At 35.9% G+C, this 25960-nt stretch overlaps 2 protein-coding genes across 9 annotated transcripts in view; both read left to right on the top strand.

Moving 5' to 3' along the window:
• EXOC1 (exocyst complex component 1) overlaps positions 1-22696 on the top strand; it is a 28073-nt gene extending 5377 nt beyond the window's left edge. Inside the window, exons 5-20 of one of the 4 annotated variants that reach the window (XM_085223116.1) lie at positions 760-947; positions 1311-1538; positions 1774-1906; positions 2092-2201; positions 2694-2747; positions 7592-7741; positions 9047-9152; positions 12454-12498; positions 13675-13838; positions 15293-15403; positions 15870-15946; positions 16427-16655; positions 17825-18008; positions 19425-19624; positions 21047-21241; positions 22029-22696. In XM_085223116.1, coding sequence (XP_085079242.1) covers positions 760-947; positions 1311-1538; positions 1774-1906; positions 2092-2201; positions 2694-2747; positions 7592-7741; positions 9047-9152; positions 12454-12498; positions 13675-13838; positions 15293-15403; positions 15870-15946; positions 16427-16655; positions 17825-18008; positions 19425-19624; positions 21047-21241; positions 22029-22181 — 2327 coding nt within the window. In that variant the 3' untranslated portion in view covers positions 22182-22696. The remainder of the gene's footprint in view (positions 1-759; positions 948-1310; positions 1539-1773; positions 1907-2091; positions 2202-2693; positions 2748-7591; positions 7742-9046; positions 9153-12453; positions 12499-13674; positions 13839-15292; positions 15404-15869; positions 15947-16426; positions 16656-17824; positions 18009-19424; positions 19625-21046; positions 21242-22028) is intronic. The other 3 variants (XM_010710115.4, XM_085223117.1, XM_085223118.1) reach the window with 3 other exon arrangements.
• Positions 22697-23083: 387 nt separating this feature from the next.
• The window catches only part of CEP135 (centrosomal protein 135), a 32160-nt gene continuing 29283 nt past the window's right edge, over positions 23084-25960 (top strand). For 3 of the 5 annotated variants that reach the window (XM_085223114.1, XM_085223111.1, XM_085223115.1), the window contains exons 1-2: positions 23084-23362; positions 25049-25183. In XM_085223114.1, coding sequence (XP_085079240.1) covers positions 25071-25183 — 113 coding nt within the window. In that variant the 5' untranslated portion in view covers positions 23084-23362; positions 25049-25070. Of the gene's footprint in view, positions 23363-25029; positions 25184-25960 lie in introns of all 5 variants that reach the window. The other 2 variants (XM_085223112.1, XM_085223113.1) reach the window with 2 other exon arrangements.

Here is a 25960-nt window from a genome sequence, read left to right as displayed (position 1 = left end):
GTGCGTAACACCTTTTTTCTTTATTCTGCTGTGTAAGCATTTTTTTCCTTGAATAATGTGCTTTTTTTTTCTTACTGTCTTTGAAGAAAGGGCTTTAAATAATTTGTGAAGTTCGTAGAGATGAGCGATGCTTCACATTGCCTACATAGTTTCTGCCTGGACTACGTTAACATTGTATACAACGTTTTTCAGTCATTGTGACTAGGTGACTATTTGAATTAAATGCTGCAACAAGAATTTTTTTTTCTTCAAAGGCACCATTATGTAACTTTCACTTACTTCAGTACTGCTTTTTCTGCTGAGCAACTTATCTTTAGATAAAAATTGTCTTGCTGCTAAAGATGTATTTAACTTTAGTATATTTCCTTATGTTCAGTCTACCAAATTCAAGTCAAATTTCTACCAGTCTTCTGCTTGCAACTGTAGAATAATACTGTTACATATGATATTGATTACCAGCATGGGAAGTGAATGAACAGAGACACTATGCCCTTTTTTACATGCAGTAAAGGAAGCTGACTATTTGTATTTTACTTATGTTGCATGATTTGAAAATCATTGCTATTGAAAACCAGTTCTGGAAATCTTAATGAAACCCATGGAAGACTTGAAAAAAGTGTGTGTAGGTAGCAGATGCTTGTTATGAAAGTGATTTGCTAGATTCATTTATTTAAATATAATTGAATGTAAGTCAGTACTCTGAAATGCTTTTGACTTTCTGCTTTTGGTAACGTGTCTTACTTTCCTTCTCTACACAAGAATCAGTTCCAAGCGGAGAGAATCAAAGTGTAGCTGGAGGTGATGAAGAGGCGGTGGATGAATACCAGGAATTAAATGCAAGAGAAGAACAGGATATTGAAATAATGATGGAAGGGTGTGAATACGCTATCTCTAATGCTGAAGCCTTTGCAGAGAAGTTGTCTAGAGAGCTGCAAGTTCTAGATGGGGTAAACATTTCCTCTGATGTACAGTGTGTCAGCATGAAAACTGTTTTCGTTGATACTATGTAGTGTTTTCTGAAAAGGTAGCTAATGTTTTGCTATGTATTTAAACATAAATCTTCTCCTAAGCAGAACTATAACCTATATGTTATTATTCATCTTCCAGACCTTCTGAAATAAATTGCAAGCTTTCACATAAATAGGAGAGAAGATAAAAAAAGATATACTCTATATATAGCTTTCATGAAGGTGGAAATGCAGGGAGAATAGGCAATCATATTTATGTTCATAGGTTTAGATAGAAGAGTATATCAAAATGCTTTTGAGGTCCAAAAACGTCTCAATCTTATGATATAATTTTCTGTACAGGCAAATATCCAGTCAATTATGGCCTCAGAGAAACAGGTGAATATCTTGATGAAGTTGCTGGATGAAGCTCTAAAGGAAGTAGACCAAATTGAGATAAAATTAAGCAGTTATGAAGAAATGCTTCAGAGTGTAAAAGATCAAATGGATCAAATTTCAGAAAGTAATCACCTAATCCATCTCAGCTACACGAACAATGTGAAGCTACTGTCAGAGATAGAGTACTTAGTGGTAAGCAATTTTATGGTGTTTACTGTGTCTGTTCAGATTTGGTATAAATTTCTTCTAAGTTGCTACCCTCTTTGATATCTGTATGTTCTTTAAATTTACATCAGTTTGTTTCTGCTTTATCATTGCACACACTTCAGTAAGGTTTTATAATAGAGGAATTGTATTTATTGTTCTTGGTTTAGCAGGATAGCAAGTTATAACCTGATTTTGCTTAAGGAAATCTATTACTTTGTAGAATCACATGGATTTGGCTAAAGGTCATATAAAGGCCCTTCAGGAAGGGGATCTGACATCTTCTCGAGGCATTGAGGCCTGCACTAATGCAGCAGATGCCCTTCTGCAGTGTATGAATGTAGCTCTTCATCCAGGTAATGTTTCTGTTAGACTACAAGCTGACATAAAATTTATTATGGTAGTCTTTTAATCTGTGTGCTTTTCCAACCAGTCTCAGATGTTTTTTTCCAAACACAGAAGGGATTGTGACCTTTTGTCCTGTTGGTTCCCCCATACAGTATATTATGTTTGTACTCTGTGAATTCTTTTTTGTTTTTAGGACATGATATGCTTCATGCAGTCAAACAGCAACAGCAGCGATTTAGTGACTTGCGTGAGCAGTTTGCACGGAGACTTACCAGCCATTTGAACAGCGTATTTGTTCAGCAGGTATTATTTCTCATTATTTTATATGAAATTTTCAATCCTAAACTTCTCCTGAAAAGGATCACCAACCTAAAATTTTGTGATCTTAACCAGCAACTGAATGGACTTGTGAGGTACGTCGGACGGAGGTATTATTAAATCACGTCAAACTATAGTGACTGCAGAAGTCTCTTACAAAAATAGTTCTCTGTAGCGGATTCAGTGTCTGAGTTAAGCAAATGTGTCATATATAAGGATTTATTTTAACTTTAAGGCTTGACTAATTGAAAAAAATCATTAACTTTCATGGGTTGTGGAGGCTGCGAAGATCAGAGTTCTTGCTCTCTGAACTTCAAGGGATAAAAAAGAAGAAAGAATGTTTAAACCTTGATTTTTGAGCCTTTACTTAAAATATTCAGAGATCACTGTCCTGAGTTTTGTTTCCTAAGGGCTGGATGTCTTTTCTATCTTTTTCAATCTTTTTATTCCTTTATTGTTTCTTTTATCTCCAATTAGTTTACTCAGACCCTCCTTCAACTCTATAACAAGTCTTCCAATCTTTCAGTTCCAGTGAGTACACCAGCTTTCATACAAGCTTCTCCAACTAATTTTTTTGAGCTTGACTTACCCAACTAGTGGCTGCATCTTTGTATTTACAATAAGAAATCCTTACTGATCGCAGAATATCAGACTTGCATCCTCTCTCAGTTCCAGTATTTTTACCACCAGTGTTCATTTTCTTGATGGATAAACATTCCTTTGATCTCCAAAGTTTGCAGAGGCACATGTACTTTCAGAACATTTTAGTATGTGTATAACTGTACAGTGGTCTGAAACAGTAATATTTGTAAACAGAAAGTTAATTCAGTTTTTCTACATATTAATGCAGTTGAACTTTTGGTTTTTGTTTATTAGTCTGCAGGAGATAGAATAGAGTTATGCTTGAAAATTGCATAGAAAATGACATTTGAGAGTACAAGTCTGTTTTTCTTTTAATGGTAGGAAAGTGTTTCCTACGTTTTCTTCTGCAGAGAAATCAGAGTTCTAAAGCATGTTAAAATCTTTATCTTTAGCTCTATTCTTAAGAAAGTACATTTCTCCTATGACTTCTTGTATTTTGAAAAACTGAGTGCAGGCCATCTGTCCTGGCCTTTAAATAATGATCAAGTAGAAATTATCCAATGGAAAGGCAATCATAAATGAAATCTGAATCTTAGATTTGCAAATGAAAGTGGCTTTTAAGCAGAATGTCTTTTCTGATTATCTGCGCCAAGGATTTTATTATTAAAAATGGTAAGAGATTACTATTTCAGTGTAATGCTATGTGTATTAGATGAACTGGTATGAAAGAGATTACCAGTGCTATTAAGAATGAGTAACATTGCAAATTCACAGTTGTAAAAAATGTGTATTTTAAATTCTGGTACTAACTTTGACCTCATATTGTCTTCTGTATAAACTTACCCTATGTGAAGTTGTTGCTAATCAAGTATTAATCAGCAATTTAAACAAAAAAAGCATTACTGCAAGATTATGCTGGAGTAGTTAAATGTGATAGGTGAGCCTCTGCATTAAGCTTTTTGAAGAGGGGAAAAAAACCAAAACAGTTCAGAGGCATGGATTCAAGTGTTGCAGATGTAACAATTTTTTTTATTATTTTCACTGAAACAATATTGTTCTGTTAATCTGATGAACAGACTGTAGCTATTTCTCAATCCTGTTGTTTTGAAGCATCTAAGCAGAATACTTTAGCATATGAAGGGTTGCATTATTTGTTTAAAATGTTTATTTTAAAAAAAGTACTAAAGGAAAAATCTAGATAAGACGAAGATATCAAATCAGAATGGAAAATGAACATGTGCAGATATCTAAGGAGCTGCTAATACCTGCAAGACTTGCTTTGTTTCAGAACAAAGGTGAAGAAGCAGTTCCAGTGACATTTTGGCCTAAGTACAACAGTTTAGAAGTACAAACTTCTTTTTTAATGACTCATACAGTATAAATGTGTAGTATGTACTTGAAGCTTATCCTACTGACTTACAGATTATACTGAAAGTATATACTTGATCGGATTTAACAAAGGGAGTTGAGAAAGCCATCAGGTAGATTATTTTTAACAATAATGAATTTGAAAATTAAAATGCATGCTGTTGCGTGGATAAGAATGAGAATCGTGCACTTGTTCTGTATCCAGTTTTCATACAAGTTTATTGAGGATTTGTCTAAAATACTTATTTGTTTGCCCAGAAGCAATCACAGTATACAGTATGACCTCCACGGTCACTCATGGTATGTATTCAGTAGCTGTGGGGCTAATGCTGATTTCCAATTCTAAATCATGTATTGAGATAATTACACTTCATGACATTAGCTTTTTGCTGGAACCTAACTGCAGAAGAACTGTTTTCAGAAGGAACATTAGATGTGACTCTTCCCACTGTCTGTGAGACTAAATGAATGACGTTTTCTGGAACTTTGAGTGCCATTTGTGTCTCAGTTTCAATTTACACAGACAGGAGAACTTAAAATAAGCCTGTGTTTAGGTTGGATACAAAAAAGCATTCCAACTTTATGCGGAAGTGAGATTGTTCACATTGCCTTACTAAGTAAAGCTTAGTCTTTTACAATGAATAACAAGACTTTAAAAAAAAAAAACAAAACTGTATGATAATAACTGTAACTGTAGTAACTATATCGTAGAAGCCTTTAGGAATTTTTTAACCAAAGTTTCAAACTGATTTGTGCCTGCTGCAATACAGAAGGGTAAACCAAAATTTCTTAGTTCTGACTTTGTGATTCAACTTAATGAAAACCAAGGGCAGTCTTTAAACTGCATAGATTGTATTGTGTTAACTTGTAGCCAAGTTAGAACTGGCCAGGAATGCTTTTCTGTCATGGAATAGTCATTCACATTATTTAAAAAAAATTAGCAATAATTTGACTAACCTTTCTAAAATAACTGTATTACACCAGAGGAGCTGAAAACAACTTAGGACTGCTGAGACACAAATTGATGAGTTTTTATTGCTGTATTAATTACAAGCTGGGTGAAAAAAAAAAAAGTATTGTACAGAAAATGTTGAACTCATTTTTTCACCCTCAGCAAGTTTGCTGATGATACGAAGCTGGGAGGATTGGCTGACACGCCTGAAGGCTGTGCTGCCATTCAGCGAGACCTGGACAGGCTGGAGAGCTGGGCAGTAAGAAATCAGATGAGGTTCAACAAAAGCAAGTGTAGGGTCTTACACCTAGGGAGGAATAATTGCATGCACCAATACAGGCTGAGGGATGAGCTGCTGGAGAGGAGCTCTGCAGAGAGGGACCTGGTAGACGACAGGTTGGCCATGAGCCAGCAGTGTGCCCTCGTGGCCAAAAAGGCCAATGGCATTCTGGGGTGCATTAAGAAGAGCGTGTCCAGCAGGTCGAGGGAGGTGATCCTCCCCCTCTACTCTGCCCTGGTAAGGCCTCATCTGGAGTACTGTGTCCAGTTCTGGGCTCCCCAGTACAAAAAAGACAGGGATCTTTTGGAAAGAGTCCAGCGGAGGGCCACAAAGATGGTGAAGGGCCTGGAGCATCTCCCCTATGAAGAAAGGCTAAGTGAACTGGGTCTGTTTAGCCTTGAGAAAAGACGACTGAGAGGGGACCTGATCCAGGTTTATAAATATCTGAGGTGTGGCAGCCATAGCGGTGAGGCCAGTCTCTTTTCAGTGGTATGTGGAGACAGGACGAGGGGAAACGGACATAAGCTGCAGCATAGGAAGTTTTGCACGAATGTGTGTAAGAACTTCTTCATGGTGAGGGTGACAGAGCACTGGAACAGGCTGCCCAGGGAGGTTGTGGAGTCTCCTTCTCTGGAGATATTCAAGTCTCGCCTGGACGCCTACCTGTGCGACCTGGTGTAGGGAACCTGCTTTGGCAGGGGGGTTGGTCTCGATGATCTCTAGAGGTCCCTTCCAACCCCTACAATTCTGTGATTCTGTGATTTTTACATTGAGCCCTATGTTCCATTCACCCTGGTGTCACATAGTTACCTCTATATCTGGTCGAGCTGTGTAGTAGAATGCACAGCTGTGCTGTCATCTTGCTTCCTGAATTGACAGAAATCCTCTGAGTTCAAGCAAGTGAAAGCTTGAAGAAGCCAAATCTTAGATTGTTCAAGAAATATAAGGTGATCTTCATTTGAGAGGTATTATGTTTTTCAGGAAACACATTAGTAAAAAAGAGTATAAACTTAGTAGCTTGCTGTTAAAAAGATTGATTTATACTGCATGTCCCAAACTGCTTAACTCTTGTAAATTTGTACTGAAAATGTGTGTGTGCTTCAGAAACAATGATAGAATGTACGTGAACTAAACTAAACTAAGGTTTTTAAGATGCAGCTAAATTGGTTTAATTTGAACATATTTTTAGAAGAACATAAATCTCAGTCACCTCCTGGCTAGGAACTTGAAATGTCTTGCAGCATATGGAAAAAGACTTTTAAGAAGTAACTACAGGATTATTATGTTTTTATTTTTGTAATTTTTAAATAATATAATTATCTTAACTGTTTTTCAAAAACAGTTGAATGCTTGTCACTAAATCTCACTGAGGTGTACCTTAAATTCTTGTGCAAAAAAACCCAACCCAACTGACTTGCCCTTAATGCAAAGTTGTAAACAGCAAGAGCCTTACAAAGAACAAGCTTGCTAAGATGCATTACTGCCACACTCCAGTGGATGTATTATTTTTGGCATCTTTTCAGTCTGAGTCTGCCTTTTTTTTTCCTGTGCAAGATATGTAGCTCACTCCAAAACTAGTGCCTCCTATCTAATTCTATGAAAACTGCAGCAGATACAAAGAGCAAGTTCTCAGCTACAAAACACTATTTTTCAAAATAGGCACCATCATTTGCTATGCGTTCTCTCCAGTGAGAGCCTGTATGCTATGCTCGTGCACCAGTGGAGGTGACCTGCTGTTGCTGTCACTACTGCTGAAATGCACCACCCGCTGCTTCACCGTGTTCACACTCATCGTTTCATCTCTATAAATGTTCAGAAAGCATCTAGGAATATCAGTTGGTGCCATTTTTTCCAAATGGAGGAATTCAGTGGCACACTTTCGCCTGCACTTCCATGTCAGATGCCATTTTGTCAGACTGCCCCTCTGCTGCCATCTGTCACATGCAGTAACATCCAATAGAATACTGGCAGGAAGGTTCAACTTCTACTGTCATACCACTGATACTGCCTCTGATGTTATGGGCCAACAGAATAAAATAGGAGGTATTGCTTTCAGAGCAGCCCTAATATTTTAGTCTTTTTCTCTGAATGGGATGCTGTCTTTTTTTTTTTTTTTTTTTTTGAGTTTTTGAACCTCTGTAGTACATCTGTTTTGTGCTTCTAGAATTATTTTAATACTTTCTCTTATTCAAGGGTCATGATCAGAGTTCTACTCTTGCCCAGCACTCTGTTGAATTGACATTACCCAATCACCATCCATTTCATAGAGATTTGCTTCGCTATGCAAAACTCATGGAGTGGCTCAAGAACACAGATTATGAAAAATATGACGGGTTAACAAAGGTATGTGAAGTGCTCATTAATGATACAGAATTTACACAGTAGACTGTTTTGAACTTTAAATGAATTATCTGTGACTATGTGTGTACTCTTTTAATATTCCTTCATGCTACATTCACTGTTCTCTTGGAATAAGAAATGTCATGTTTGATATTTGTTGTATCCTGCATTTTTTTTTTCCAAGATGCTATGAAGCATCATTTGACGCTAACCTTTGTGTAAAGCAAGTTTACCATTTTATAATCTAGTAAGATAAATAACTAAGCTGTTTTCATGTTGATGTGCTTGTTCACCTTTATGACATTTTATCTTAACAGACCTTATTCTCTTCATTTCATTTGACTATCAAAAACATCAGAGGTTTCTTGTAAAGTAGATCAAATAGAAACATTTTGGCTTTCTGTATGTGTAATTGTTGACTGTCTTACATAAAACTGAGATGTGTTTAGATAGAGGTCAGTGGAAAGTTATTCCATAGCAGAAGTGTTCATTTATTGAAGTACTGTCATTCTTGAAGTTTCAATGCTAGAATATTTAAGTCAGACTCCTAGAATGTTTTAAGTAGTTATTCTTTTAGTTTCAGCTTAAGGAAGGTGTTAAGTAGGTGACTGACATCTTTATGGAATTCTTCAAAAATAAAAAAGTTAGGATGTTTTTATGTATTTTATATGCTAACAAAATTCTGAAGTAAATCGGAGAAAAACATATTGGGTCATATTTGTCCATGAATAAGAAATTATAACCTTTGTACCAAAAGATCTAAACAACAGAAAACTTTCAAACTTATTTCAGTTGTTGTGCCAATTATTGTCTTAAAATTCAAGCTTTTTTGGGGGGGAAGGGGGGAGGAGGGAGGAGGGCGGTGTTACAAATATAAATTTGGAATTCTTTGAGTCTTACAGTAAGGACACACAACTTGCATATCCTGAAGTTTTTTGGGTCTTTTGTTTTTTGTGCTGAAGGTGTAATTAAGGAGGACAAAGGAAGCTGTTTAGGAGTGGCATCCTACACTGAGACTGTGAACAATGGAGCCGAATTCCCCCCCCTTTCCACTCTTGAATTAAATTCCATAGTGCTCTTCCACGTGTAATCCTACTTGTATGTATCACATTATAAATGGTTCCTTTCAGAGGAGCAGTAGAGGTTTCTGGGGCCGTGTTACATACACCTGTAAGGTCCAAAACAGTCAATAGTTATTCAGTAGAACTTACAGTCTCACTGTTTTGTTTTATTTTAAGATCTATTTAACTGTTATCAAAATAAGTAAGTATATATTCCTGTTAACTAATTTTACATTTTTCATTTAAGAATTACATGGATTATTTATCACGTCTATATGAAAGGGAAATAAAAGATTTCTTTGAAGTTGCCAAGATCAAGATGACAGGCACAACCAAAGAAGGAAAAAAGTTTGGTAAGCTTCTAGGAGGCGTATATCTTTCTTTGATTTTTATTATTTACTTATAATGGGTATTTTCTAACATCTTGGGGCAATTTTATAATGGTCTAAAATTGTTCACTTTTTGCAAGGTGAAAGTTGGGTAAGAAATATGATTGATGATATTCTTCTAGCTTCCCCAAGGCCAAAGAATTACAACTGAATTCTTGTGAAATGGAGTAAGTTGGAAGGATAAGAAATGATATTTCTCAAATTTTAAATTTACACTCAAGTTTTTAATTATCACTCAATCTTATTACTGTAACTATCCTATTTCATTACTGTAACAAATTTGGAAAATCAGCTTTTGGAGTTAAAGAAAGACTGAGCAGCGCATGTGTTTATGTATGTTTCTTCTGCTAGTCTCCTTTTATTGAGACTTCAGATTTTGAAGAAGCTATTTTTAACTTTGATTCTACATGAGCAAACTTGTGTGAGATTTGCTATGTAGTCAAAAACTAGATACTTAGTAACTTGTAGGTCTTCCTATTTGAAGGAGTATGTGTTCCTCATAAGTAGAACATCTAGTATGAGTATAGAAGTGAAGCTTTAAAACAAAACTGAATAAGTAGCAACAACAGTATAGAAATATACATAAATTGACTATATTGTATTTTCAAATGCACAGGTTCAAAATGTTGAAGATATTTATATGTGTCACAGTTTGCTTGTTTCCAAACTCTGAATTCAAAACTAATAAGTTATTTCAAGCCTTTTTTGGGTTCTGTTGATGTTGGAGAACAGAGAAAAGTAATGAGAGTAAAGAAGTGGGATAGTGGTGTGGCTTTGAGTAAGGGGGGGAGGGCAGCTGGAAGGATTAGTCTTGGCGAGCTGTTGGACATGGAGGACAAGTGGTGCCATAGTCTGACATTGTCACAACAGTTAAATTTCTAAAGCCTGGAAAGCTATCTTACTGGTAGAACTGGACACTTTTATAAATACAACCTAATATAAATTGACTTTTAAAACATTATATCCTAGCACTTCATTTGTGATCTGTGTTTGTGATGAAATGGTTTTTGTAGCAGTTACATTCCTGATGTCTGTAAATGTTGTAATCTGACATTTTGGAGAAAGAGGTCCTTCAATTCACAAGTGCAAGAGCTGCATTTGAGAAGGCTTCTGTTGTGTGTTTGTGCAAATTTTAAGCACATTTGAACTTTGCACAGAATAGTCTAGGAAGAGAGTAACAAAGAATATTTTAACCAGTTCTCTTGGTTTAATTTCTTTTATAATGTTACGTTTTCAGTCATACAAAGCTGTCTGCTTGTTTGAGTTTTGCTGGAGATTGACTTGCATAGAAAACTTGGCCCAAGTGTGCAGTCCTGTGAAATCTGGTAGGCACCAATCACAAAGCCAAAACTAAAAGTGAAGACTCTCCTGGAATTCTAATGCTAGGAATGGAAATTATGCTATTAAAATGGCTAGCAGTGGCCATGTATTTGGGGCAACAAGCTAATTTGATAATGTATTACACCAATAAAACTTCACTCCTGAGAACTAATAGTGATTTTATTGGTATCACTTGCAAAGATGGAAAAGCAAATTATCTATGTTTAAGAAGCTATATATAAGAAGTTATATAAATACGATTTCATTTCATTTAAATATCAAGTTATGTATTTAGTTTGTAACAGCTTATAATGATGTGTAATTTCAAAACATTCCATATTGAATATAATGATTGCAAAGCTACTGGTTGTGCATTAATTCAAAATATATCACTTATTAGCAAACTTTTAAGAAATAGCGTAGGTGTATAATGCTCCAGTTGTACTCAGACACTGAGGATGATCTGTGTCCAAGCTGTGTTGGTTTGTGTTCCTGCTTTTTTTTGTGCTTTGGGAATAGCACTACTCTTTGAAACCCTCAAACGCAGTGGGGATGCTGGGAGAATTCTGGCATTCTGTGCTAATGCAAGGTTCTTTGTCTGCATTTTTATGGCAAAAAAAAAAAAAAAAAAATCTGAGTCATGAGCATTCACACTTGTCTTAAGTAATCTTTTTTTTTTTTTTTTTTCTGATGAAGCCAAGACTTTGATACCTAAATACCACAAAATCAAGTGTGGGAAAATGTGCTACTATTGTTATATGTTTATATTATGTGGCTTCTCAAAAGCTAGTATGATGCCTCTGATTGTCCTGGGCCTGATCTTTGCCTATAGGTTCTTCACGTTCTGTCATATGGTCCCATGCATTTGAAAACTGGGGACGATGAAGAAAAGGGACAAATGCATGGTATATGCATAAGCTAAACATACGTAACCTACACTTCTTTATTCAAAAATTGCCCCAAACCCAAGATTTAAAAACTAGACTGGAATTAACTTTGATTTTGACATTAAAATTGTCAATGGTGTTGGCTACTTGAGAACATCTGTTATTTAAGACGTGTTTGTTGCTCATTCTATCATAGTAGGTTCTGTTGGCTGCTCCATTTTGGGGATCCATTCTCATCAAAATCTTCCTAATACCACATACTGCTTTTAGTGTATGTATGCAAATGCCTTTTACTGGTTAGGGATTCTCTATGTACTCTACAGGTGTAAGGAAATTTTTGCAACACCCGTTTACTGTTAATTTCTTCTTGAATTTCACTTGAGGGAAGTGTTTTATTTGGCATAAACCAGGAAAAAAAACAAAAACTTGTTATTTTCAGTATAACTACACTGTTTTCATCCTCTTCAAATTTGTAGTAAACAGTTTTTGATGTGGCATGAATACAGAGATGTATTCTCAATGTAAGCACTCTGATTTGCTAACAACAGAAATAGTTAACCAGTCGTACAACATATACAAATGGTTTTTGCAGTTTCTGTTCTTATTTTATTTTTTTTTAAATTGAAGAGCTGGAAAATTATTTCTGACTCAGTATAAAACCACATAAATGCATTTAAATTTCTTTGTCTGGTATCAGTATGATGATTGATCTTGAAAACTGAGTCTTTTGCAATATTTACTCTTATAAATAAATCCCTAATTCAATGGACTTCTCAATTTGGGAGAACTTAAAGAATATTTTTAGCAATATGATTTAAATACACTGTATAGGAAAAAGTTTAATAACTAAAGTGTACTGTTTTCCATGTAGCTTAGATTCTCAATTTCTAGGATAGTACCTCTCCAACTAAATGTGTTTGCCATGTAGTTACTTGCTGCTTATAGTTCTTTGCATGTTTCTTTCCAGTTAGAGCTTAACTTGCATCTTGTGCATGGTTTGTGCAAACTGCATTTTAACTTGTCTTTGTCTTTGATGCTTGCAACCTAATCCATCCCAGCTACACTGCCTCGAAAAGAAAGTGCTGTCAAACAGGAAACTGAGAGTGAGTATGACTAGTTGCATTAGTTGGTATTGTCAGTGCATGTGTGTCAATGTAAAGATGTAGTGCTGCATCATGGGAAACCTACCAAATGCTATAGCATTCTGTTCTGTATGAAATAAACATTAGCAGAATCATTGTTTTTGCAAGGCAAAAATTAAGTGCAGCCAGGATTGCCCAAGATAGAAATAGAGAAGTGTTGCATGTAAAGACTGTGTCTCTTACTTTTCTCATGCTGGAAGCTGATCTAAAAGAAGTGTTTGTGCCCAAGCGGTTGTCTTAGTTTCAAACTCTTTCAGCTTTTATTGAATATATAGACTTGCATATGGCCCTAGACCAGGAAAGTCATGTCAAGATGCTAATATAGCAATTAAATGAAATGTGCAGGATTGCTTTCAAGCTTCTTTACGGTTGAGGTATGAGAAGTTTACATTTGGGTCAAATATTGATGACTTCTTGTGGTTTTGTGTTTGTTGTTATTTGTTTGTTTTGCATTGTTTTTGTTATTGGCTTTCTTCATCCTGTTTCAGCATTTCAGAAAACTTCAAACATCAACAGAAAAATACACCTCACCTAAGGGAAAGCTCTAGAATATCAGGGAAAAACGTCTGAACGCTAATTTTGCTCACAGGGGTGGGAGTAACATCAGTATAACAGCAGAGTTCATCTGGGACTGTGGGTCAGACAAAATAGCTGTGTAGCCAAAAAAAGAAAAAAGATAAGTTAAAAGTGGAAAGTGCCTGTAAAACTTTTGATTTTTATTTTTTCCCCTCTTCTGAATAAAATATTATTTTTATGGCAGCTTTGCCCAAAGTATACATTCACAAAGATCATAACTGATCCTTGCTTCCCAGCTTTCAAGGACAATACCCTAGTATTCCTGTATTTGACTTTTATATCTGTTAGAAAAATCCTTTTATAGCTCTTTCATAATTTGCAATGTGGGATTAGATACCTGAATTGTATTAAACTTTGAAACTTGAAGTATTTCACTTACTTTGTATTGAGAAAATAACTGATTTATAGGAAGAGCATTTTCTCCTAGAATAAAGTGAGTTGTTTGGTTTTTAACATAGAAGATCAAAAGTTACTAGTAGTCCTACATTTGGTAATGAACCTGTTCTTGAGGATTGTATTCTACCTTTGCGTCCCTCTTTCATGGTTTTTTTTATTTAACAGGTCTTCATGGAAGCTCTGGAAAATTGACTGGATCCACTTCTAGCCTAAATAAGCTCTCTGTTCAGAGTTCAGGAAATCGTAGGTCTCAGTCATCCTCACTGTTAGATATGGGAAACATGTCTGCTTCTGATCTTGATGTAGCTGATAGAACAAAATTTGATAAGGTAAAGCAAAAATGTTGTGTAGGAATTCTGCTTACTTGTGTATTAGAGCTGTGTATTCCATGTCCTTCTCAGTTATTAAAAAGAAGTATATAGTTTTTGAACTGGGTCAGTGTGCATTTTTAAGCAAATAGGAACTCAACTGATTCTTTGACTTTTTCTCAATACAAGTGTTCAGGAGTTCTGTTCCATTTTGGCAGTAAGCACAAGTGAAAGATAAGAAGGTGTAATCCTCTTTTAGCCAGGACTTGAGCATGGTCCTAAAGTCTTTTTTATACTCATTTCACAGGAAGGTCATTGTCAGTTTTCAGCTTTAACCAATTACACTATATTGTTGTTGGAGTATCTTCAGCATCTACTGTGTCCTCAGCATCTATTTTTATTATAATTTTTAATTTTCCTGACCCTTTTAAAGTCACAAAACTCAGTGGAATTAACACCTCAGCATGAGGGGGAAGGGAAGGAAGAGTACTCATTCTGAAAGAGAGATTCTTAATTTTTTTTTTTAATGAAAATTATTTTTCTTTCCTCTCTCTTCAAATCCGTGTTCTTTTTTCCATCTGGAAGGAAATACTGTAAGCGTTTAATGTTTTTAAATATAAATGAGGACAACAGTGGCAGCATTTTTTTCTAGAATTAAAGTGATAATTTTTTAAACAGTCTTGTAAAATGTTATGACTTTTTCTCACCCTTTGGGAAAATGTGAATGTGACTATTATATACAGAGTTGCAAGCTATTGAGCAAATAGTTATTTTTTTCAGTTACCCTTTTTAGCTGAATTTCAAATTCCATTGGATTTATTTGTGTAAATTATTCTGTCTTAATCCTTAAATATTTATGTAGAAATATTTATGTTAGACTGGAAATATGTCTAACAGCTGAGAATTTCAGTAGCTCATACTAATTAACATTATTTTTTTCCAAGATAGTGCTTCATTTTACAATAAACCTAATCACCATGAATACTCTTATTTCACCGCAAGGCCTGCTATTAGTTTCTGTAGCAGATACAAACTTTTTCTACAGAACGGGTTACCTTCTACTTGTTTTCTTCAGTGAGTGATTTTTACTTTTTGTCTTCTTAGCATACGGGGACAAAAAATGGTGGCAGAACCTATTGCTTGGTGCTAAAATTCTGAGGTGTTCACTATAGCACAAAAGTCTGTCCTTAGGCTAAGAAACTTTCAGTTGTGGGGAAGTACTGATTATTCCCTCTCATCCATTTCACATAGGAAGGGGAATAATGTTAAGATGCAGGTAACACAGGTAACACTCTTAGAGTTAAAAGCTCTGAGCTGTTTGTGTTTTTATTAGCTGAAAATTGGCCTTCTAACACTTACTGAAGGTAAACAGTAAAAATAGTGATTATATAAATAATATTTAATAATAATTAAACATAGTATTTGTAATGGTTTAAATTAGTCAATGTGTTGACTAAAATATTTGATTTCTTTAGATTTTTGAGCAAGTATTAAGTGAACTAGAGCCCCTATGTCTGGCAGAACAGGACTTCATAAGTAAATTTTTCAAACTACAGCAACATCAGAGCATCTCAGGAACAACAACGGTATGACTCTTTCTTCAGTGGCAGAACTTAAAAATACCGAACAAGTCTCATAAGAGACTCATTTAAAAGTTAACTTTGGAATTTATCTGGCTACTAAGTGATCTGGGTGATCACCGTTTTTTTCTTTACTAGCTAGCACAACCTTTAAATTTTGGCTGTCGGTACAAAAGTTATTTAAGAAAGAACTGGCGTGGTTCTTTTGCCATGGCCTAATTTCCCTGTAAGTTCACACTGAACATGCTGTTTTGTGATATTATGCAGGAAGGCAATGGGGAGTAATTGCATGTAGTGCTGGGGAACATGAACTGGAGATCTTATACCAGAGCCACGCTAACCATTATGTTTACTTTGGGGGGAAAATAAAAAAGTGATAATTTTATTGCTTTCATCACACATGCTTATCAGTTGAATATAAAATTTGAGACAAACTTTCAACTTTCTATACATATACTCCTTGTTCTTACAGAATGAAACAGAGGAAATGGATGGAGGAAATTTATCTCGTTCATACATGTCTGGTGTTCCACAGACAATATCATCTGAGTATGTGCTGATGCTGTTTATTCTTTAAGTCTACATGTGAATTTCTTTGATTGTAAAATTCTATAACAAATGTTCCCTTTTAGTGAAAATGAATAGTGAACTCTAAATTTGTAAGTAGTCACTTTAATACAACAGCAAATATAAAAAAATCTTGTACACAGAATGAATGTTTCTGTCTACAGCGGAATAAATACATAACTTCAGAGTGAAACTAGACTCCATAATATATAAAATATGCTTAGCAAAATTCTGAATTTAAGTGTGTGGCAGCTTTCACACAGAACATGTTTTGTTGGAATATTTCATACCTGTGACTGTTGATTTTTACAGTGAGACAGCTTTCTGAAAATCATGAGACATGCTGGTTGTAAATGAGACTGTTATAAGCAATAAATTTATCCAAAAAACATGTATCAGAGAACACTTCAAATAATCAAGTAAATGATCAGACTAATATTTTTCTTATGTTTTTTTTCCTAGGAAGGACATGATCCGACAAATGATGACAAAAATATTTCGTTGTATTGAACCTGAGCTGAACAATCTTATAGCACTGGGGGACAAAATTGATAGCTTTAATTCCCTTTATATGTTAGTTAAGATGAGCCATCATGTATGGACTGCACAAAATGTGGACCCAGCTTCCTTTCTCAGCACAACTCTTGGAAATGTTTTGGTGACTGTCAAAAGGAACTTTGATAAATGCATTGTAAGTTCTTTAGTTTTTCTATTTAAGCTAACTATACCATTATAGGAAGCCCACTCCTTTTCAATTTGATTTTAGGATTTATAGTTAAGACTTTTTGCTTTAATTTGAAGTGAAAATGAGTGTCTTTGTTGCTGTTATATTGGCCAAACTTTTTTTTAATTGAAAAAAAGTAATTAGCAGTTGTTTCTCTCTTCCCTCTCCATTCCAGTTTTCTTGAATAATGAGTTTTTTTTAATAATTTTTGAATAATGAGTTTTTAAGAAATACATCCTCTTGTTCTCAAAATTTCAATTCTGTGAGCTAGCTGACTCTTGTAGTAGTTGTAAACTTTTACTGAAGTTGATCAAGTAAAAATAATAGTGCTCTGGCTTTCTTACATTCCAACAAACAAACAAACAAACCAAAACAACCTCATGGACTTACGGGAAAATCAAAATCTTTATAATATGCTGAATAGACATCTAGTCCATTGCTCAGGTATTTTTTATCATTAAACAAAACACAGTTTTGTTAAACGTTAAGATTTCTCTCCTACTGCCAAAAGATTTACCAGCTTCTGCCACCAAGGAAGTTTGCTATTGTTAATAAGGCAACCTTAGTACCAGTACTTGTTTGTGTGACTGTTACTTTTGTTTTTATTGTTGTAAGTGTAATTTGACTCCAGGCCAGTGTGGTAACACTGATCATTCATTGTCAGAGCAATGTTTGAGGTACCTTGAGGTTGGTTTTTTTTTTTTTTAGCTTATATTTAGAAATAAAATTTCAATAGAAGATTAAAGAGGCTTTCTATGGCAAAATGAATTGTTTGCTGAGTTGATGCTGAAAAGTGAAGTTGTGGAATGGAAGTCTTAAATATCACTTGTTAATTGCTTCTGGCGGATAAGTTGTGGATTAGTTTTTGTGTTTTTTTTTCTTAATGTTAAATAAGCAAGCAAAGGAAGATAAAAGCTGGAAGATCTTACTTACCTTTCTTCCTTCGCAGTTTTTACTTTTAACAAATTTGTGAAGATTAAAAAGGAAAGAAAAAATAGTAGATGCTATAATTAAAAGATAAAATGATCTCCCTGATTAAATGTTACTTTCGATACGTTTATTTTTTTCTCTTACTAGTTATTATATGGTCTGGAGTTGTATTGTAGAGACTTGTGTTTCTTTCCTCTTAATTTAAGAGCAATCAAATGAAACAGATGGATGAAGTAAAAATCTCAAAGAAAAGTAAAGTTGGGATCCTTCTATTTGTTGCTGAATTTGAAGAGTTTGCAGCCCTTGCTGAGTCAATTTTCAAAAACGCAGAACGACGAGGAGATCTGGATAAAGCATACATAAAACTTATTCGAGCTGTTTTTATCAGCGGTAGGTCTTCTCATTTGGTAATACTTACTAAATTCCTTCCTCCTATGTAGGTATTTTGCTCTATTTAATTGATAATGTTCTGGGTTTTTTTAAGACTCCGTATTGTAAAGCACATGACCAGCATTGTACTGATTTAAAAACAAACAAAAACCCTAATTTACAGAAGTAAGTTGAAACATTTTGATAAGATGTAATCTTTAAAAGCAAACTATAGATATTTCCCTTATGTCATAACCAAAAGTTACTTTACAGGGAATGTGGTTCACGACTCGGGAAGGAGAGGGGAAATAACTGCAATGCTGCAGGTCCAGTCTGAAGTGAGGTGGAATCCCTGTCATTTGGATCTTATGCTGTTCAGCTTCTCAGTGTTGTTGTTGTATTGTTCAGTCCTTACGTAGCCTTATGTTCTGGCTAGGAATTTGACCGTTTTATAGCAGATGAGGTCCTTTGTGTCCTAGCCTGATACCGTAGAATATCTCTCCTATCCCTCCCTGTTTTCCCAACTCTGATCTGGAAAACCAGAACAGTCTTGTTCTCCTGTTTTTATTCATTTATTTTGTTATTAACAAAAAAAAAGAAAAAGCTGAAGTAACAGAAATGAAACTCCAGAAAAATTGTCCTTAGCTTTTAAACAACAGGGAGACCTCTCCACACTGATTTGTGTACATACCTTGAGACAACTCTGCCTATAGTGCTTTCCAACCACTGAGACTTACTTCTTTTTCAGAAGGAGGCTGAGGAAGAAGAAAGTTCTAGCAATAAAGCTTGTTTGAGGAAATTGTAGCACAGGAGTTCTGAACATATTAGGAGGTTGTGAAGATGCATCATTTCACAATATAGTGGACTACAGTTCATAAAGAGTCAGTAGAAGTTGATAGGACAGTGAATTTTAAAAACATTGATTGTAGCCAACTAGTCAGTACTTCAGAATTTACTGTTCAAGTGATGAAACTAGGCAGACACTAATAGTCAAACCATACACACAACATACACATAGAATTACTACTGTAGGAAGAATTCAGGAAAGTATATTTTAGATTTAAAAGAATTTCAGTTGAACTTAGAAAAAAAATTTCATTAGTACAGCATGAACTTCAGCAAGTATTTATGATGGGGGGGAGTAAAAGGGATAGAAATAATGGAGATAAAACAATATCAAAATGATACACAAAGTTAATGCAAGCAGTATGTTTAATGCAGTATGGTAGTTAATACACAAGTAATTTTGAAACAAGTCAGAAAAATGTAGCACTTCACATAGAATTAAAAATTGCAAAAAGAAAACAAACCAAAACCACTCTGTGGTTTTTATCACTGTGATAAAATCCCATGTTTTTTCTCTGTTCATCAGTTATGTTTTTCTGAATTTGATTGTCCTTTGGGAGTTCTAAATTTTTTGTTTCCCATATCTTTCAGTTGAAAAAGTAGCTAATGAAAGCCAGAAGACACCCAGGGATGTGGTAATGATGGAGAATTTCCATCATATTTTTGCAACACTTTCTCGGTTGAAAATTTCTTGTCTTGAAGCTGAGAAAAAAGAAGCCAAACTGAAATACACTGAACATCTTCAGTCCTATGTAGTCTACTCACTTGGACAGCCTCTTGAGAAATTAAATGTAAGTTTACTTCAGTCTAGCTGTGTACTACCCTACACAATTTAAAAGTACGTATATAACTTTCTCTTATATGGTTAGTTTGCAATGTCCAGTCTATTTATCACTGCATCTATCATAGTCCCTGTCTTACTATTTTAGACTCAAGCTTGGCTGCCTAAAGTGCTCTACTTTTCCCCTCACTTTTTTCCTTCCTCAAAACTGTTTATTTAATGCACAATTAATTGTGTAGTCAGCACTGTACGCTGCCATGAAAAATCTAGTTGTTTTCATCCACAGTTGTTACCTTGAAGAGCAGTCGGGAGCTTTGGAATGATCTCCCCCACCTCAAGTACAGAGACTATTGCTGTCCTTTCTGATTCATATAACTGTAAGAAAAGTTCTAGGAAATTTCTGTATGTCCTAAGTTGAGCTATGCATTCAACTTAATCTTGTTCTGCTCTCTGTTTCCCATTTTTCAATTGCTTTTTTCAATAAGCGGGACTCCAGGCTTTCGCAGCTTACAGCCATTTATTTTCAGAATAGTCTAAGATGTTTTTTTTTTTTTTTTTTTTTTTTTTTTTTTAAATTAAGATGCTTATTACTTCTAACTTTCTGTGGGTTGACCTGTCCGCTTCCTCTAGCTGCACTTTTTATTGCTGAGCATTATGTTATATGCTAGAGAATACACTTAGGACAGCTTCTCAGCTGTCCCAGCTGTGTCCCCTCCCAGCTTCTTGCCTCGTGCCAGTCTACTGTGGAGGAGGCAAAAGGAGGACAGGATGTGTGTGGAAAGTCTCGATGCAGTGCAAGCACTCTTGAGCTATAGCAAAATGCTGTGGTGTTATCACACATTACATCACACATTAATGCTGTTTCAGCCACAAGTCCAAAGCACAGCACCATATAGGCTGCTGTGAAGTAAATGAATTCCATCCTGTCCAGAGCCAGTGCAATGCTTCAAATGATGTTACACTTTTACATGCACATTTATAAGCATATTTCTTTCCATTTTTATTATGTTGATCAACATGATGAGGAATCTTGAGAAAAGAGGGCAATAATGAACCAATATTGCTCTTGTATATTTATGATTTATGTAGAAAATTTCCAATTCAAATGCTTTGTCAGTTTATCTGAAAGATCCAATGCTTTCCCAAGCTATGGTCTCACTAACTGAGTTTGAGGTTGGTTCAGTATTAGGTACGAGGTGGTACTGTTGACTGTTTCTATAGATTATAGATAAATTTCAGTTTTACCTTATTACTTACTTAGTACTGCATTGGTGTGCTGTTCCTTAATGTTTATGACTGAGCACAACTTATGTTAAAAAGAACAACTGTTGTGCATTCCCCACATTTTTGTTGAAGATGCAGTTTGACCAGAATGTTTACAGTTAATTAGTTTGTATTTATGACAATCATTAATAGTATTATTGTTTGTTAGCATTTTTTTGAAGGTGTTGAAGCTCGTGTGGCCCAAGGTATACGAGAAGAAGAAGTAAGCTATCAACTGGCTTTTAATAAACAAGAGCTTCGTAAAGTTATAAAGGAGTATCCTGGAAAAGAAGTCAAGAAGGGATTGGATAATCTTTACAAGAAGGTAGATAAACATCTCTGTGAAGAAGAAAACTTACTTCAGGTAAGCTAATTCATGGCTTAAGAATCTCTTGTATGTTTGCAGAAAGGTCTTTATTTTTTCTTTCATATGCGTATCCTGGGAGATGTGCCTAGCTTCAGCAAAATTCTGAAAACCCCTGAATTTTGAACTGTTTTGTGGTGCTTTGTTTTTAATAATCCTTCTCTGATCTATCGTAACAGATTGTTTTCAAGTATGGTGGTAGATTTCTGAAAGAAAATTCTTTTATGATTCCTTAACTGTCCATTAGTGAGTGATCTCTATTCTCCAAAATAAGATGGAAATAGAAGGAACTAGACTGAAATGAACCATTAACTTACCATGAAATTTGGCTTGTACACAGCAGTAGAATATAGTTCAGCTAGACTTTTTCTGATAGTGTATTATTTAGATCTTGTATTATATTATGTAAACTTTCTTGCTGTTGTAAATGATGAGTTAAGTGTGCCTTAACAGCTTTTAAGAGTGTGAATATGAATGCAGGTCTGGTTTGCGTTGCTTTCTTGGAAGCAACCTCTTCAAGAGTGACCTCATTTTTTTTTTTTTTTCTCTATTTTGTAATACACTTAGTAGGAGTGATGTAAATATTAACAATCTTTAAGAAATTTGGTAGGTAAAAAACTTTGAGAATTTTTAATGCAGTAGCTCACTTTACTGAACTTTGCTTTTGACAAGCTTTAGTTTTCATGTCACCTTAACTGAGAATAAATTAATGAGCTAATGCATCCTGTAGTTCACATTTAGTATACTGAACCAGTTGTCATTTCCTAAAAGTTGCTTTTGTTGGCAGGTTGTGTGGCATTCAATGCAAGATGAGTTCATACGACAGTACAAGCACTTTGAAGGGCTGATAGCTCGCTGCTATCCTGGATCAGGAATTACTATGGAATTCACTATACAGGATATTTTAGACTACTGCTCCAGTATTGCACAATCTCATTGAGGTTCTATCAAGGGACAGAGAAGCTAGCAAAGTCTGTGCCTGTATGATAAGGGAATCAAACACTATAGATGCTGTTTGTTTTTAAAAGGTGTATTTCAGTATGTATGTATAGCTAACTGTTGTGTATGTATACGCTTCAACTGTTTTTCGGGGCAAAGTGAAATCTTTGGTCATTTGTTGCTCTTCTACGCATTGAAATAGTGTTTGAAAGCATTAATTCTGTGAAACACTTTGTATATGTTTTTCCCCTCCCTTAATGTTCAGATACTTTTATTTATAACCCCTCTTTTGCTAAAAGCAGCAAGCACTACACATGTAGTACACAAAAGGGTACTACCATCTCTACTAGTACTTTGCATCTTCCAGATTACACAAGCATTAAAGACTGCCACATCTCTTCCCATCCTCGTTCCAGAAAGTATGGGTGTGGAACATAAGCAGTGGGAATCTGAATTCGTGTTCTGAGATGGGATGTGAGGGTGGCTGTCATTCTTGATTAAAATCTGTTCATCGCATTCTTTATGTCTCTGAGGCGTGTTATTTCAGAAAGGCAGCAATGCAGAGCTGCTTCTGGGGTGATGTCTCTGGGTACTGATGGAGCGCTGCTCTATTTCTCAATTGCTTTTTCCCTTCCTTTTAGTAGGCGTGATGTAGCATCACTATAAGCCCCCTTAAGCCTTGTTAAGCAGGAGGGAGGGCGGGGTCAGGCGCAGCAGAAGTTCCCCTAGCCCAGCCCGGGCAGCGCCTGACGAACCCTGTAGGCGCAGCCTGGCCCTTCAAGGCGGAGCCGGCTCCCCTCCCATCTTCCGCCCCGCTCCCATCGCGAGGGCTGCTGGTCGCGCAACAAGAGGCGGGGCGAGGCGGCGGGCGCGGGCAGCTGTTGGCTGCTCCGGCGGCGCGTGCCGCGTTGCTGTGGTGACGGGGCGGAAGTGGTTGCTGCGCCGCGCGCCATTTTCAAACCGGCGGCGGGGCCGGGGCGGGCCGGGCCTTACGCGGGCTGTTGGGGCTCCTGCCGCAGAACCGGCCGCTGCCGCCCGATGCGCTCTGACCGCGGGGAGCGCGGGTTGGCCCGGCAGCCGCTGGGCTCTCGTTCTCTCCTGGCTCTGCCTATGCCTAGGTGACACGTCTCGGCGTCTCCTCCGTGGTTTACCCTGGAAGAATTTACCTTCAGCAGCGTGTCGGTAAGGCTGAGCCGGAGGGAGGGCGGCGAGGAGAGGAGTAAGGGCGGGGCAGGTGGGCGCAGAGCGGGCCGGCAGCAGCGCGGTGTTCGTGTGCCTCGCCACACGGCGATCTGATCCTGCTGCTCACGCTTTTTTTATTTGTAAACGTGGTCGCTATCAGAGGCACGGGATACTGAGTTGGCTTGAGCTCAGGCTGTACTGAAGCTGTACTGCCGCTCTTACATGCGTTTTGTATCTCCAGAAAACCGTGTTTTCCTGATGAAGAGGTTATTGAAGGCTTAGTGATGTGATAAGCTCTAGGAACAGGCCTTGAGTTTAGGATGTGATATTTGTGCTGTGGTTATCTGTAAGGGCTGGGTTTGGAATTACTGGCACATAATGTCTTTCTAATTCTATTCTCCTGTGTGAAAGATTGTACAAAGGTTATTGTCCTTAAAGAATCTACTGTCTGGCAAGCACTCTGAAGCAACAACCCCCAGCTCTTCTGGTTATTTTAATTCCTTTACATCTTTCGGACCTACACCACAAATGACCTAACCCATTTCTTGGACTAATTTTGTTATCAAATGTGTCTCCAGGGAATGTAAGATAATACTTGTTTAATTAAAGTGGTAATAATGAATTGATCTGAATTTCTCAATCTTAAGGAAGCAGAAAGGCGTGACAGTGATTCATCCTAAAAGTTCTTGGTATCTCTTAATCCTAGAGTACATTTAAGAATGACACCTCACTTAAATGTTGGTTTCAGTGATTTAACAATGTCCTGTATCCACTTTTTGGTCATACTGGAGCACAAACAAGCATTGTTACTGGAGAAAAGCTTTACTCCCTTACTTGCTGTAAAGCAGTTTTATTCTTGCTGTTACTGTGAAACTCTCTCACGGTGATTAGTGGAAAAATCCTTTTTCTTAACAAAACATATGCTCTTAAATCAAGCAGATGAACAAATGCAATTAATTTTTTAACTCATCTAGTTCTTAAGGAGAAGATGAGCTTGAATTATCACATTACTTCTGTAGTAAGATGGATCTGTGAGACAAGATCTTGTTACAGTAACACAATCACTGCTGTCCCAAATTCAAGAATGCTTAACATTAAAGTAGAAATATAAGTACTGCCTTGTAAATTCTAAAAACAAGATTTAGATATGAAAGATAAAAAGTATATAGGTTTTTCTTGGAACAATCTGGATTATGAAAGATGCTACCCTGATGGCTGATTCAAGAAATCAGAAACTACTTCTTTGTCATCTTTATAGAGAGATCTTTTCACAGTGCAGGTCTGGAAAGAAAACTCATGTGTTTGTACTCTTAAAATCATAGACTTGTGGAATGGCTTATGTTGGAAAGGCTTGAAGTTTCATACAGTTCAACCCCCTTATGTGCAGGGTTGCCACTCACTAGATCACACTCCCCATCCAACCTGGCCTTGAATGCTTTCTGATGTTAGGAAATGCTCAGAGATAAACAATTAATTGGCAAGGCAAATATTTTAAAAAATATATGTAAATATGTTGAAAACTTTTTGGTTGCCTTATGATTCTGTTTTAGTTTACCTAAATTTTCAGAGTATGCTTATGTATTATGCAATAAATTACTTTTCCATTACTAGTTTCTGTGTTATTCCTGCTGTAAGAGACAAGTGCTGTAACAGATGATATTTTGCAGATGTCCTTTTTTTCCTCAGTTTTACAATAGCTGTGTTTACAATGACAACAGCAGCGGAGCGGAAGTTTGTTAACCTCAGGAAACGTCTGGATCAGCTGGGCTATCGGCAGCCCTTGGGAGTGGAGAGTTTACCTTTGGTGGAAAAGCTTTTTAGGTATTCCAAAAGAGATTCTTTATTAATTAAAAAACAAAACAAACAAACACATTGTATTCGTTTAGTAGATATTGTTTGATTTTTTTTTTTTATTTTTTTATGTGAGGGAAAATAGTTAGCCTAAAGATTATTTTCAAACAATCTTATTTCAAGGCTAACATTTGGTTTCAGCATATGATAAAGTCAAGTGGGTTTGCTTAGGTTATAAGAACATCTTAAGATTTATTTTAAATTGGTTATATTGTTAAGATAGTTTCTAAGGATCTACAGTCAAGGGAAAGTCAATTTTCTAACCTTACCAGTTAGCCAAAACAGTTGTTGCTGATAATTAGAAGACATGCTTATAGTTGGTTGTGTACTAATCCCCATTGTCTCTATCTGAGCATAAAACATTCACAACTCCATTGTTTGTTATTCCATTTAAAGAAGTTTAAGTTTGCTGTCTTTGCTGTTGCACAGGATAATAATAGAAGAAAAATAAACTTTCTTGTCACCTTCTTAACGTTTCTGATGTTTCGTGGCTTTGATGCAATAGGAACATAATAATTTCCATAGTAATCTAGTTATATCTGGCTAAACATGCAAAAAAAAATTGGTTCTAGTAATAGTTAATGTCTAATGCATATAGAAGCAAGTGAGTTTATTGAATTATCAGTTGTAAATTTCTCCATATCTTTATTTTGTGTATTTCTCCCGTCCTTTCCTATATACTTTTTTTAAGCAAATGATTTCTGTCTTTGTATTTTTCTTACTTTAATGTTCTCTTTGTTTTTCTTG

Source organism: Meleagris gallopavo, chromosome 4 (assembly GCF_905368555.1).
Source record: "Meleagris gallopavo chromosome 4, MGAL_WU_HG_1.1, whole genome shotgun sequence".
Lineage (NCBI taxonomy): Eukaryota > Metazoa > Chordata > Aves > Galliformes > Phasianidae > Meleagris > Meleagris gallopavo.
The sequence above is the reverse complement of the archived record's forward strand: the minus strand, read 5'-3'. Positions and strand labels throughout refer to the sequence as shown.